Genomic DNA, 14,459 nt, shown 5'->3' with positions numbered 1-14,459 from the left:
TGAACCGCAATGGTCTAAACTTTCCCAGGAAGACAGAAAGCTTCCTTAGGTGCCCTTCAGTAAGGTGACACATTTTCTCTTCACATCTGCTCTGAGTGTTGGGTCCCTTGGGTGTCTCCCAAAAAATCAACAGCTTAGCAATGAGATCTTGGCAGGTGAGATGCATAACAGACTAGTCTGAAAGAAATCCAGACACTGCATTTATATTTGCAGGTAATATTTCAAAAAGCTTTTAAACCTGAGAAATGGTACCTGTAACTCCTACCATACTAACACCTCTAGCAGATACTTCCAGCACTTGCACTCTAAGCCAAAAGGATCACAGGTGTTCAGCAAGTTTTTTCACATCACAGTGAAGTCTTTCGAATTTTTAAAATTTCAGCTTTACTATTTGTCTCATATAACTGTATTTTTCAACTCATGTGTTCTATGGTAGCATTGCATTCACATGGTGTCTTCTTGATAGCAGACACGCATGTCAAAAATTCCAGGTATTTCAGAAATTAATGCAGTTCTCTGATACAGAGGACTCCTTTCACCCCTGGTGTCTTAATCTCCCTATGGACAGGACAGGGCAGCCCTAATCAGGGAAGCAGACTCAGAAATTTACAGGCCAATCTGAGAAAGTGTTTCATAAACATACTCCCATGAAAAATGGAAACATTAAAGCAAAGCAGTGAGGAACATAGGAATCTTAATTCTATCTAGAATTCAAATTCATCTTCATCAAACTATTAGTCATAATTTGAATTAAATGTGTGCTCTGGCTACTGAACAATTTCCAGTGACCCTGCAAAAAAAAAAATTGGGAAATCAATGGCAAATACACTTGATAAAGAGGAAAGGCTTAGACTTACACATAATGTGGAGAGATACTCCGAAGATGTAATTACATTTCCACTTAAATCAAATTGATTAATTTGCCGAAACACTATAATATTAACTTCATCGATGTCACTGTTCCCAACCTGCAAAAAAACCAAAAAAACACAGTCATGTTTTTAACAACAGAGGAAGAGTTAACACAACACAATATTGCTCATAATTTTAAACAAAAGGTGAATTTTGTTCTGTACTAGCCACATGGAAACTTGCAGGCTTTCCAATTGCAAGTACCTTTCCTCCAGAGTGCACAGCTCACAATTACAGACTTGTGCATTACCAACACAAGGCTGATGGCATTAAGTTAAACTAAAAATGGAGGAAGTATCAAAAGCACACATTTTTGGAAGAGGCTGAGTTACATACACAGGACTGCCTGATGTCTGAACACTGGTCTCGGTATTTTGCATCTGTGCTGAGATGCATATTACTATGCCAGGATGTTTACACAGTTAATTAATGAAGAATATGCTCACATGATAGTATAACCTACTTCAAAAATACATAAATTTATATTCTTTAAAACTGTTTAAAATACAAAATATTTGTGTTTCTAAATCTGATCTCTGATCAGACTTAGGAAAGACATTCACTCAAATAACTACAACAGGTGCCATATCAACAGTCCAGTGCCACTGAGGTTGTACATTTTTCCTGCAGGTATCTTTCAAACACTTCTCTCTCCTGAAAAAAACAGCAGGCTAACCAGGATACTATTAGTCCTGCATACAGCTGTCACTTGCAGCACATAACCTTCATCTGATTTTATGGAATTTGAGTTGCCATTCCCTTCCCATTCCCAACCAGCAAGCACTCTCAGAATGAAAATAGTAAGGACTTGAAAGAATTCTGCCCTTGTGTTTTGCTGCAAAGGAGGGCACCCTGGTCAGGTGCGTGTCTGAGCTTAAATAATGATTCTCTCTCACTGAAAATTCTGGAAAACTAACGAAGGCTAATTAACCTTTACTGGATGTCAAGAGATAAAGGTGAGGCAGCTAATCTGAATCTGTAAAGATGGAGGAATATTTAACAGGATTTCATCATTTTTCAATTCAAAGTTATTATTACCTTTTATAAAGATTTGCTAGTCTGAATGTCAAATTTATCTATGTCAAGACTGCAGGATTTGGACCAAATAAAGCATAATAAAAAAATCTATCAATTAATAACTAAATATAATGATAGGATAATATGACTGTTTATTACATCCTCAAGTCACTAGAGCTTTGTTCCACACCATAAAGAAATGCTGAAAGGTATTCTATACATTTATCCTTTCATTTCCTCATGTATAGTTTTTGTGACTCAGATAGTCCTTTTTGCTTGTTTACTGTTTGGGCTTTATCTTATTTCAATTTTAAGCTATGGTGCTGACACACAATATGGGGCCCATATTTAGGGAACTAACTTGCTGAAAGCCACTTGTCTGAACAGAATGCATTCAACTACATTGCTGCTGATAGAGCAGACATAACGCCTAGATAGATGCACTTCATACTTAAGCGATACAACAAGAAAAAAAAATTACCTCAATTGCCCGATGCTGTGGTAAAGCTCTTTCAATGTGATCATTGCCTTCGGCTTTGAGTTGGACATGATACACACAACCAGGCTAAAAGCAACATAGAGATGATAAATACCAACACTGAATAATACGTGCTTTAATTTTAGAAGACAGTAAGAGAATTTTCTGACATTCCATTTAAGATACACCACCTAAAGAGATCTAACTCTATCCAGTTAAAATTTTCCTTATCCCAAACAGAAAATTAAACTCAAGACCACCACTAGGGGTGTTTACTGCCAGCAAATACAAAAGGGCTGTTACAGAACTTTTAATAGTTTATTGCATTACAGTATTAAATCATCTGCTGTGAAGTGACCTAGCTAGGAATAAAACACTTTAAACAGGAATAAAACCTGATCAAATACTGCCTTCTACTTCAGCATAATTGCTTATTCCATACAGAGTGGCCCCGTAAATTCAACTTCCACATTTCGTGCAGAACAGCTTACTTCACATACATGCTGTACAATCAGCTTCACACATACACCAAATATCCTGCTAAAAATATGCTGTCACAGTGTTTTCACAAGAAAAACTCAATGCTTCTCCAAATTCTTTTGCCTAAGAAAATTCCTTGCTATAATACCAAAACACTGCAGACCACTTGTTAGACACAGTCATGCACTGACCGGGGGCTCAGGGCACGTCATGGGAGCTGTTCAGTGTTTGCGGGAGGCCATCACAGCATGCTGGCAGCAAGTTAAACAGACTCATACTAAGTTTGTCTCCCTTTTCTAGAATGATTGTTCACTACATGATTGTGTTTCCTAATACAGAAAGACTCAAGGGAATCTGAGCTAGCAAACGTGATGGGAAAACAGAAATTGGTAACTAATTAATAAAACACATTTTATTGCTCCATTATCACATCAACATAAAAGTAAATGACAGAGAGCATTCTAATCCTTACCAGGAGCCCACGCAGCCTGAATTTTCCCTCTTCGTCAGTTATTGTGTCTTCTCCATAGATGCTACAATCCTTCTGCCCCACAGCTTCTACTGAGACTCCCTGCTCAGGCTCTCCATTTAAAGAAGAAACTGTACCGTAACAGCTAGAAGTATAAAGAAAACCAATTGCTACAGACATGCAGATGCTGTTTTAATGCACATTTTAAAGATATTTTGTTGTTACAACTGTGGAAAAAGTACTTAATATATTTAGCATAGCATGAAGTGGAAAAGGGGAATTTATAATGTATATGTAAAACTGTTTAAAGCATTAGAATTAGCTGCAGTTCAGAGCACAGCTTTAGGAATCCAAGTCCCCTGACCTCCATGAACAGCAGCACTTACCCCTGAGGGCAAGGAAAGGAAGGATCTTGAAGTGAGATATCTGAATTGGTCTAGACCCTAGAATAGCCTCTCCTCTGCCACTAGACATAGCACAAGTCACTTCCAGTGCCACTGACATAGGAATGTTTCTCCTTACAGTCCTGTCATCTGGGCTTAGCTATGTATCCACACGCATGAGAAAAGGCTAAATAAAGTACTTACACACAGCATAATAATTAAATTGTGCTTTCAAAAGTACCCTCCAAACTTCCGGAACAGAGGTATATCAGAAGAAAACACACATTTTGCATAACACGTCATGGTACAGTACGTAGCATTTCGCATGGCATTTCAGCTCTACTGACCTGTAAGCTGTTCTGTAACCAGTTATCCGAATTTTAAGATTCTGTCCTTCCTGCACTTCAATCATTTGTGATGATGGTTCAAAGCGAAACTCTTTCATCATGGGTTTAAAATAATACTGTCCTGGGCTCTGCAAAGAGGCATAAAACAAGCTGTTTACTGATAGTGACACAAAAATTCACCAACTCCAAACAATTATGTTTCTGCAAGAGCTCCCTGGGGAGCTGAAGTTCTCTGTCCCAACTGTAGGTTAAACTGGTTGGAAAACATAAGCACTGAAAAACAGGGAGCATGTTGGACAATAAACCAATGGAACTCCACCAGGTGATAAAGCCTGAAGAGGGAAAGGAAACTATGTCCTTAAAACCTTACTTCGAGGGCCTCAAGGACAGGGAAGTGACCAGGAGAGAAGGATGTCTGCAAGGAAACTATTCAGGCATGTCTACATGCATGTACCGATCAATAATCTAATTAGTTTTCTTTCCTCTAAAGACTCTCAAATGATCATCAACAAATTGGCTTGTTTCATGTTTACACACTGCAAATCAGTAACTGAGATCAATCAGCATCATCTACTACTTGCTAGGGAGAAATCTCTTGCCAGGTTAGATTTCACATCTTTCACTCACTAAGATTCTACATGCTGTCCACTCTAAGGGACCTACATCTCTCATTGTGGGTTATGGTTTCAAAGGAGACCATACATCCCCACACCACTGAAGAAAGCCAAGATCATCCCAATTTCAGACAGCAAAGTAACACAGCATTGCACATGCAGCCACCTTCAGAAGAATCAATTTCAACTTACCAGATTGGAAAAAGTCAGCATGCCATTATCCTGTGTAAGGAGGTTGGACCGAAACACTCCTCCGCTGAGAGACAAGAGAACTCCAGCAAGAGCCTGGTCATCCTCTGATTTGATCTATTTTTGCAAAAGCAATAGTTTTAAGTGTAAGCAAGGGTTGTTTTACAAATAAGGGTTCAATTCAGAAGCTCCTTAGAGAGGGCACAAATGTGCTGGCTCTGAGCACTCAGCTGTAAGCAGAAGAAAACTATCCACATCTGCAGTGACTCTCTATGAGGCTGCAGGGCTACAGAAGCTTGTGCTCCCAACATCTGGGCAGCCATAGCTGCATATAGCATGTGCCACCAGAACAGTCATTCTCTGTCACTTCATACATAGGACATGCTGGAGGCCAGAACAAAGTACCCCAAAGACTAGAACCAGGCACTAGTTGGACCAGACTGTATGTGAAAAAATCTCCTTGAAGGATAAAGAGACAGTGGTCCAACTATAAAAAAGCAAATGAAGGCAGTCTTTTGGACTGCAGGCTCTAACTTTCCCTCTATAAACCTTGCAAAGTACCTTCTGCACAGCAAGCCATGATCTACAACTAAGCTCATCCACTGAGACTTGTTTCCCCATGACAAAATTATCCCCAAATCCCACCCCATTTGTGTTTGGCTGGGACATGTGGGTTAACATTTTTGCCTGTCTAGCTCTAACTGCACACAGTATTCACCCCTAAGTGTTTAGAAAATTACCTCAAATGTCACCCCAGCAAGAGCAAAAGCTTTGAAGTCTCCAACTGTTCTTTCCACTGCAGTCAAAACGAACCCTTCTTTCTGAGCAGTAACTGTATATTCCAAGTCACTGTGGAGCGGCCCAACACTTCAAACAAAAGGAAAGAATAATATTTTTTAAAAAGCACTTGGATATCATGCACACATTGTCAAATCACCATTGCCTTTTAACTAAGGAATCCAAAAGACCAAAACAAATCTGTTAATTACCTGTAAGCACCTTTTTCATCAGTGAAAACTGTGATGAGCGGGGAAGTTGCTCCCTTTTCACCAATGACAATCTCAACACCTTCCAATTCAGGATGAATGCGCCCTTCCAGAAATAAGCCCGCTTTTCCATGAATCTCTATCAGCTTTCCAGGACAACTCTCTTGGTCATTGCAAAAGGGATTTAAGAAAAACAAGAAAGTCAAAAATACACTCACCATTCTGTCTTACAGCAAGAGTTTAACTACTTCCAAAGTGATCAGTGGATGTTTTTTTATCTTAGAATAAGAGATCAACCCACACAATTGGATGGCCTCTCAACACATCTTTAAACATCTGAACGCTGACAAAAGCAATAACTAAGTTACAAAGCTATGAGCACATATTCAAAACAAACATTCTGGATTTGCTAAGTGCTTCGAAGATTCATTAAGTTACAAATACTGCAGCCACGTGGAGAAGACTCCAATAATATTCTCTTCCAACTGATATTACGCTGAGCTTCAACAAAAATTTTTGAGATCAAATTCAGGTTAGCATATGTCATGTTTAATAACATAAGTAATATTTTATTCCTCCCCCTCCAAAGTATTTAGAATGTGCACAACAAAGAAGCACATAAAAAGGGGTATCTAACATTTTTCAGTGATTTCAAATGAAGTATGTTCAATTAGGAACCTGAGGGCAAGATGGACACTGACATAACAAGTAGCATCAACTGACTGATGATAACCCTGACAATTTTCAAGAAGTTTACCTTTTGTGAATATTTTTATTATTGTAATATACTACAAGGAAAACTGAACAGAAGCTTGAATTTGGTAACAAACTCAGCACACAAACATTGCATCTGCACGACTGTTTTTCTAGAAGAGAGTAATATGAACAATTATGAGAATCTGTGTAATATCAGAAATCCAGTTCTTCCTTTTTGTGCCAGATGGTCTTTCAGCACTTGGAAGCGTATTCTGCTGATAAAAACTGTATTTGCACCCTCTACCAAAAACCTACGCTTCCAAATTCCAGAGTGAAATTGGCCCAAAGAAACAGCTGCAATTGAAACTTTCCTAAAATTATCTTTGAAGAACTATTCACATGTTCATCTATAAGGATATATTTCTGCCTTAAAACTGACTCCTTTCAAACTAGATTTTATTTATATTTACCTCCACTAACAACTGTTTCTACATAAGGCGGGTAGAAAAGCAGCTCTTTTGATGATGGTGTCACAGTAATTTTCTCTCCAGATCTAGAAAGCACAAATAAGATACAATTAGGAGAAAATTAAATTAGCAGCTCTTGTGTAGAAGAGAGTACTGCATATTGAACCAAGAACCCATCTAAATACCCCAAGGAAAACAATATCAGCAATAACCTAAGCAACATTCCCATGATGTGGTACTAGTTTCCATTTAGCCGACAGTCAACAGGAACAGACAAGGTACCCATAGAGCAGCTCTTTCCTATATGGAATATATCATTATTCTGTTTGGTGGAAACACCAGACAATAGTACAGAGCATACACCTGGCCCATTGGAGCTTGGTATTACCTTGCCCAGTATGAAAATTCATACAAGAACGGTCCTTGGAGTTCCTCCACCATTTCTTGCACTGGTGGCTTTGTTCCTTCCTCCTCTTGACCCTTCTTCTCTCTCTCCTGTCGGCGCGTCTCAATTTCTGCCAGCTGCTGCTCCCTACGTAACTCCTGTACAGATTTCAGTGGCCCTAAAACTAAGGCAGGTTCACTGTCAATGGATGACCTGAAAATATGAAGGAGAAAATAAAATCATCTCCTTTCATATGGAGGAATAAGAGCTTGTTAGATCTGTTAATTATTGCCTTTATACTGCAGTAGACAAGTCCCAGGATTTTTTCTTTAATCCATTCCTTTTTAATTCTACTATTTATTCCAAGTATAACTAAAACTTTTAACCTCCATGTCAGTTACTACTAGAAAGGCTCATCCATAGGGACTACCTGGGCTAGCAGGAAAGGACCTACTTGCAACTCTCACAAATTCTATGACCACGGCTATAACCATTCATTAAGTTACAGCTCTGTTGCCACATCCCACTGCAATGCCAGCACCCCATGCCTACATCACAATCACTTTGCAGAATCCAGCATCTTAGCTTAGCTTGGATTTTGGTAAATAGAGAGTCTTGATTTTGCACCAAGTACCAGACATGAGCTGGTGCAGGGGCAATAACCTCCCACAGAAGCACTGACAAGCCAGCAGGAGTGGTAAATTCTTAAGCCAAAGGACCAGTCTGCAAGAGTACCCTTAACAAAGCCCTAAACTAAAAGAAAAAGGCTGGAATTCCAAACCTGACAAGAAGCTTAACACAGAAAGGATGAGTTATGCAAAATAAACAAAAAGACTGGTAAGCTCACTTTTGGTTTTTTTCAGTACTAGGAACTTTTTCTCAGAACCCATCTCTCAGGAGTAGAGTACACAAGGAGAAAATAACTTCTACCACGAACAAATACTTCCAGTAGCTGGCAGTTCCCAGGAAAAGCTCCGAGTTCTAACCTATCTGCCCTACACATTTGAACTGTCCACTGAACAGACTGCTAGATAAGTTTAAACAAGTTCTTTAAATCAGCTCAAAACAATGCATCTTGTTTCACTTTCCCTGATCTTACATCCTTTCTTTCCTAGCAATTTCTTCTAGTCTCCAACCATCCTTTGTATCTTATCTTCTGTCTCTTCTACAATAGCCTGAAAAACTGTCGCAGAGCATTGCAGAATTCTCTATGAGGAGTGAACTGAAATCATGATCACTATTACTTTTCCTACAACCATTTTAGATTATCAGGATAGTTCTGTCTCCTGCTTCAGTCTTCACCTGTATTCTATTCGTCTTTTTTTAAGAGAAACGGGTTTTATTGTTCTATCACACTAAGTTTCATCAAGGCTTTAAATTCTTCCTCTGCAGTCCAAAGTCAATACAAAAATGTATCCCTTTTTTTGTCTTAAAACGTATTGAACATCTGTAGAGACACACACAGAGTCTCATTATATTAATAATAAATTACTACAGTCTCGCTTTTCAAACATAACAAGCCACCAAAATTGTTAAGAATCAGCTTTATTTTTGGGAAGGTTGGTTTGGTTTTATTATTAACTGAAAGTTAACAGGTCACTCCATGGGTCTGGTACACAAGCACAGACTTTTAAAAACAACTGTCTTGATTTTAAATCCAGAGCTTTTATGTTGATGGCATTTTGCAAATTGGACTTTGGCTGAAAAGCTTCAGGCAGGCTCAAAAAGAGATGGTCTGTGGCAACTGAGCTGCCTTCAAAGCACTTGACAATAGTCTCAAAAAACCCAACCAGCCTAGAAGGTCAGTATAATATTCACCTCCTTACTTAAGCTGTTTTTTAAAATCTTAATGGCTTTCTGCTGTCTCAACATTTCCTTTCCAGCTGCTGCAGTTGCCCAGTAGTTGCAGTTGTAGGTTCATTAAACTCGGGGAGCTTGAGGCAATGTTCTGCAGGTAATTTGTTCTCTGAAAATGTTTTCTACACTCAAAAGTTTAAGAGCCCATAGTCTAGAACAAGTGGACATCAGCAGAGCATTAATAAAACACTCATCATTATCAGACACTTCCAGGCAGATACAGCACCTCATACAATTAAAGCTGTTCACAACAAAAAAATCAGTGCTCCCTAGTGAGCTGTCTGTTCAGCTAAACATAAATTGGCACATTAGTGTGTAATCACGCTGCATGGTTTTCCCTTTATAACCCTCTTCACACCAGTAACAATGCTCTAAAGCAGCAGATTCTCTTTCTGAGGAAACAAAAAACGAAAAAAACAGTTCCCAGTGCTAAAGAGCTCAGACCTAAGCTACAACAATACCCTCTGAATTCTGAAATTTCAGTTCATTGAAGTGTATAAAGACCTCAGAAAATCCTTTCTTTTTAACATGACACACAAGTAGAAAGGGACTATATTGAAATTAAGTGACAAAATTAAAAATGAGGGCCAGGAATTATCCATCCATCTACAAAGAACTCAAAGCACAGCTTAGCACAAAATCTCTTGCAATCTAGAGTTGGATGCCATCACCTTAGAAAGCAATCACTGCAGTATTAAAACCAGAATAAAACTTAAAGGAGAGAAATGTCTTTTTCTACCCCTTTTTATAGCCCCAAGATTTCTTTGTTCTTACTTAATGGTTATAGTCACATCCATCAATTTATCTGTTACAATCGTGCCAAGGACATGGTGTCGAACCGCAGTGAGCGTCAGTATACTAGGAGAGGACCTGTAATAACAAACAGATTAATTCAAGGTCCCGCTCCTAAAGAAAATAACCAAATTCTATTTAGCCAAGTTTGTGCTCCCATCCCTAAGTTTGAAGTGCTTTATAAAAGACGGTATACAAATCACACAGCAAAGCTGTAGTGCTGAGATTACAGCATATCAGAAAGAGAGCATTTTCCAGCTCCAAACCCCAAACCACTCCCCAGACCACTGCATGACATTCGACAAATCAGTTTCCTCCTTTGTGCTTCCTGCTTCCTCTCAAGTTAAAGCTGATTTGACTGATTTCATACATACAATCCCTTTACACACAGCAGGACGCTCAAAATTTTGTTATACTAGACACAGTCCACCAAGATGCCCCAAGTCTAATAGTGCTTTGCTGCCAAAAGGAGGTTTCTGTGCTAGCTCTAATATTAGCACATCTCTCTTTCAAGTACTTTTAATTGACTAACACAGCAGAAAATAATCAGATTTTAACGCTGAATTAATTTTGCACCATGGTAATGAATCAGAAGTAGTCTAGCAGCAGAAATCCTCTCCTTTTGGAAGCAAAGAGCCATTAAACACACCAGATCATAACCTATAAATAACCAATAAAACATGACTGACTTTGGAAGATCAGCACTGCTTGCTTGTAATTAGGATGAGTATTTATTCAGCTTGCAAAAACTAGGGTGAGCAGATTCAAATCACCACAGAGTCATGGCGCTAGGGATGCACAACAGTGGTTTATGCTGCCTAGTAAACTTCCTTTTGCATTTCAACTCTCACAAGTGATCAACAGTTTCCACTGAAACATCTCTGCTTTGTTACAAAGAAAAACCAATATTAAACAGACAGAAGGTTGATGAAAAAAACCATTTAAAGCAGAAAAAGCATCTTTAAAGCATCTTTTAGCTGATTATTGGTTTTTTAAGAGCAGAAAGAGCAAGAAAACACATCTGATACACTTTGCTAAAGCTTCCCTCTATTGGTCAGAGTCAGTCATAGCAACACACACTGAATTGCTGAAAGCAAGCAGCTGCAGGAGAAGGAAGCCTTTATGAAGGCATCCTGATAGGCACAAGACCAAAACCAGATTTTGCTCTTACGTGTCGTAAGTGTAATACTCATGTTCAAACTGGTGGCAGGAACGTGGGGTCACTTCATATACACCTGTAAACGTGAAGTCAGAGAATGATCTGTTGAAAAAATTCAGGCTTAGTATGTTGGCTGAATTCTGAAGATCACAAGACCTGATGTATAGAAACAATTACAAAATTTGACTATGTATCTACTGCCTTTCACATAGACATGTAAATTAATTCACCTCTGTTCAGCCACAGATCACTACTGGAAGCTGCACAGAGTTTCTAATGTACACTGATATAAAACACAATTAGGCATCACTACAGATAAAAATAATTATAAACACAACAAACCAAACAAGTTCAGAAGTAACCTGTTATGGTCCCACAGCTGATACCCTTTGATTGATTACAGAACCACTGTATTATTGAACTGTGAATGAGGTCATTGGCTCTAAGGATGAAATGTTCAAAGCTGAAAACTGAATCAAAGCCAAATACATTTTTAACTGTTTTGCTAAGGGGCCATAACAGAGAATTAGCTCCAAGACATAAAAAGGAGGAAATAAAAAATCTAAATTTAAAACATTCTTTTTTCCTGTATAGATAACAGGATGACTGGTTCTTTTGTTTGTTTGTTTGGCATTTTTAAACTACCATTTTAAAGCTGTTACCTGGCTTTGAAAGACAGAATCTATTAACTCCTTTGGATAAGTTATAAACACCAACATTCTCTGGTCCATTTCCGTCCTGATAAAATTCCTGCGAAGCCACAACACAGTTCACTATTAGTAACTACCAAACAACTAAATGAAAACAGTATTTGCCTAAAGATACATTAATGCTTCTCTTTTACAGCAGCTACCAACACAGGACCATTTTACCAAATCTAAAAGACAAATCCCAGAGCACTCTAAGCACCAATGCTGCTGTGCTAGATGACTCCCTAGAGACATGAGAAAGCCTTGATTCCAAGCATAATCCAACCTACTTACACAAGTTCATTAAAAGCATACAAAGATGTTTGTTACCTACGTACCAGTGTAATTGCATGAGAAAGGGAACATCTCAGCATGTATCCAGTCTGCCTGAACTCTACTCCTGAAACATCTTCCTCCATGACTTCCAGCTCCAGAGACTTATTCTTCCAGCACCAGTCTTCATGGACAATGCTTACTAGAACACACATCACACAAATCGTGCTAGTAATGTAAAACTGAGTGAATAAAGACAGGTTTTGTATCACTCTAACCTCCCTGACAATAATCTCCAAAGCCAGATATACAACAATGACTGCAGTAACAGACCTGGCTCACAGCTCTGCAGCATCACCAGGAATCCAGCACATCGTGTAACAGAAAAGCTATTATAAAAAGCAATAATGAAGTCTGGTCAACCTGGAAAGTTCTGCAATGTGCACTACCATTGTGACAGTCAAAGAAGCCTAGAGGACATCAGAACCTAACTCCAATTTCACCTGGCAGAAAGATGTTCGGACTCATGTATAAAAAGAGCAATCTGTACATACTCTTTCTATACCTTTCCCAGGAAAATAATTTATGTTCCTAGGCTGAGGCAGGCTGGCCAAAACATGTATTGCTCTTAGGAGAGGTGCTCTGAAGCAGAACTAGGGTGTGCCCCTGTTCTTTGGCTTGAGACAAGTCACTTCATGATAAAGCCCTTTTTCCTCACACTAGCCATGTAGACCCTAAAACTTACAGGAGCAGTTGACAAAAGGGTTTAACATACAAGATTAGGAAAACTTGATGCACTGGTATACAGTATTTTTCAAAATTTTCTCATGTTTCAAAACTAGTTCCATGTTGGGGACATCATAAACAGTATCCATAAGAGAACTATACAGATGAAGTCACAAATTTAGCTATTAAGGTAACACTTCAAGTAGGTCCCCATAATCCCACCTTTGTATTTGCCAGGTAGCACATTCTCAAATGTGAAGGCCACTGCATCCAGGCTTTCAGAGAGCTGCAGGTTGCGTTTTTCACCCTGGCGGCTCACAGACTGCAATGTCACCATCAGATCCCCACAAGCATCTGTACAGAAAAGACAGCAGAAAATGAGATGGCATTCTGGCTTGCCAGCTTTGCCTCCAAAACCCCCACTCCAAACAAGTTTTGTGTGTATTAAGATTAAAATTATTATTCTAGAAGGTAGAAAACATTTCAAACAAAAACTATTTCTTAAGCACATGTTTACCAGTGCTTTTTTGCATTCTTCAGGAAGTTTAAGGCTGCTAATCACATTCTTTTATCTAATGGCAAGCAACACAGGCCAACAATAAATCCCTGCTTTGCAGAGACTACACGGCCCAGAAAACACCTGAGAGACAGAACACCAAGTGCAGAGAGGAAAAATGAAGGGGTCAAAATGACAAAAGTCAAGCTCCAATCACCATCTGCTGAAATCAGTGAGTAATCAAGGAGAACAGGAGAGAGGATCTTAGACTGAACTAAAGACAAAAAGTTTATGAAAGAAAACAAAAAAATGCAACCTTCTGTTAACAGCCTGAGCCTCCATTCTACAGGTTTTTACATACACTGTTGGGATTTTTTTAGATGTCTTTTTCACCTCCAGTATTTCTCCGTCTGATGTACAGTATCCCCAGTGACAGCCAGGAGCACTTCCTTACAAAACTTACGCATCTTCTGAGGAAGGCAAACAGGTCAGAATTCCTTCTTGAGGAAGAAATACTTACTTACTCATAGCAAGTACTGAAAACAGGCACATAATTTTACTCCAAACTTTAATAAGGTACTTTATTAGGCTGTGAGGTCTCCCAAAAAAAAGCTGCTTTACCTATGTGCTGAAAGTTAATTTACTTATCTGCTGATGAGCCTAACTACAGCAAGTGGCTTGATCTAAGCAGTACTCATTCACATACGCAATGCTCAAGTTCTCCATTTCCATTTCCACTTCACTTTCAAAACCGGCTTACCTAAACAAGAGATCTTCCCTGAGACAGATGCCAAAAACTGAGAGAAGGTCACATCCATCACTGGTCTGTCTGTAACAGTAACAGGGAACATTTTGGGCTTCAAAGCCAATCCTGCTCTGGTCTCAGCCTCTGGAATAATTACCTGTAGAGTATATGACATCAAGACATAACCAGTTTTTAAATACCAGTCCAAATACACACACTTTGCTGAGTTCAATCCACTTACTGAAATTAGAAAATGGAAATTTACTGTATTGCAGAATCACAGAATATTAGGAGTTGGA

General features: G+C 38.8%; 1 protein-coding gene across 1 annotated transcript in view; it reads right to left on the bottom strand.

The window, feature by feature from the left end:
• The window catches only part of LOC104548648 (nodal modulator 3-like), a gene marked incomplete at its 5' end in the record, with an annotated part of 17,531 nt that extends 3,131 nt beyond the window's left edge, over positions 1-14,400 (bottom strand). The window contains 15 exons of the mRNA XM_010194728.1: positions 858-968; positions 2,411-2,494; positions 3,360-3,501; positions 4,087-4,214; positions 4,893-5,006; positions 5,630-5,756; positions 5,879-6,038; positions 7,042-7,124; positions 7,427-7,636; positions 10,055-10,150; positions 11,244-11,307; positions 11,894-11,981; positions 12,259-12,395; positions 13,142-13,273; positions 14,176-14,400. Coding sequence (XP_010193030.1) covers positions 858-968; positions 2,411-2,494; positions 3,360-3,501; positions 4,087-4,214; positions 4,893-5,006; positions 5,630-5,756; positions 5,879-6,038; positions 7,042-7,124; positions 7,427-7,636; positions 10,055-10,150; positions 11,244-11,307; positions 11,894-11,981; positions 12,259-12,395; positions 13,142-13,273; positions 14,176-14,400 — 1,901 coding nt within the window. The remainder of the gene's footprint in view (positions 1-857; positions 969-2,410; positions 2,495-3,359; positions 3,502-4,086; positions 4,215-4,892; positions 5,007-5,629; positions 5,757-5,878; positions 6,039-7,041; positions 7,125-7,426; positions 7,637-10,054; positions 10,151-11,243; positions 11,308-11,893; positions 11,982-12,258; positions 12,396-13,141; positions 13,274-14,175) is intronic.
• Positions 14,401-14,459: the final 59 nt, after the last annotated feature.

The sequence above is a fragment of the Mesitornis unicolor genome, unplaced genomic scaffold (assembly GCF_000695765.1).
Source record: "Mesitornis unicolor isolate BGI_N332 unplaced genomic scaffold, ASM69576v1 scaffold8671, whole genome shotgun sequence".
Classification (NCBI taxonomy): domain Eukaryota; kingdom Metazoa; phylum Chordata; class Aves; order Mesitornithiformes; family Mesitornithidae; genus Mesitornis; species Mesitornis unicolor.
Note: the sequence above shows the minus strand (reverse complement) of the source record. Positions and strands in the feature narration are given on the sequence as shown.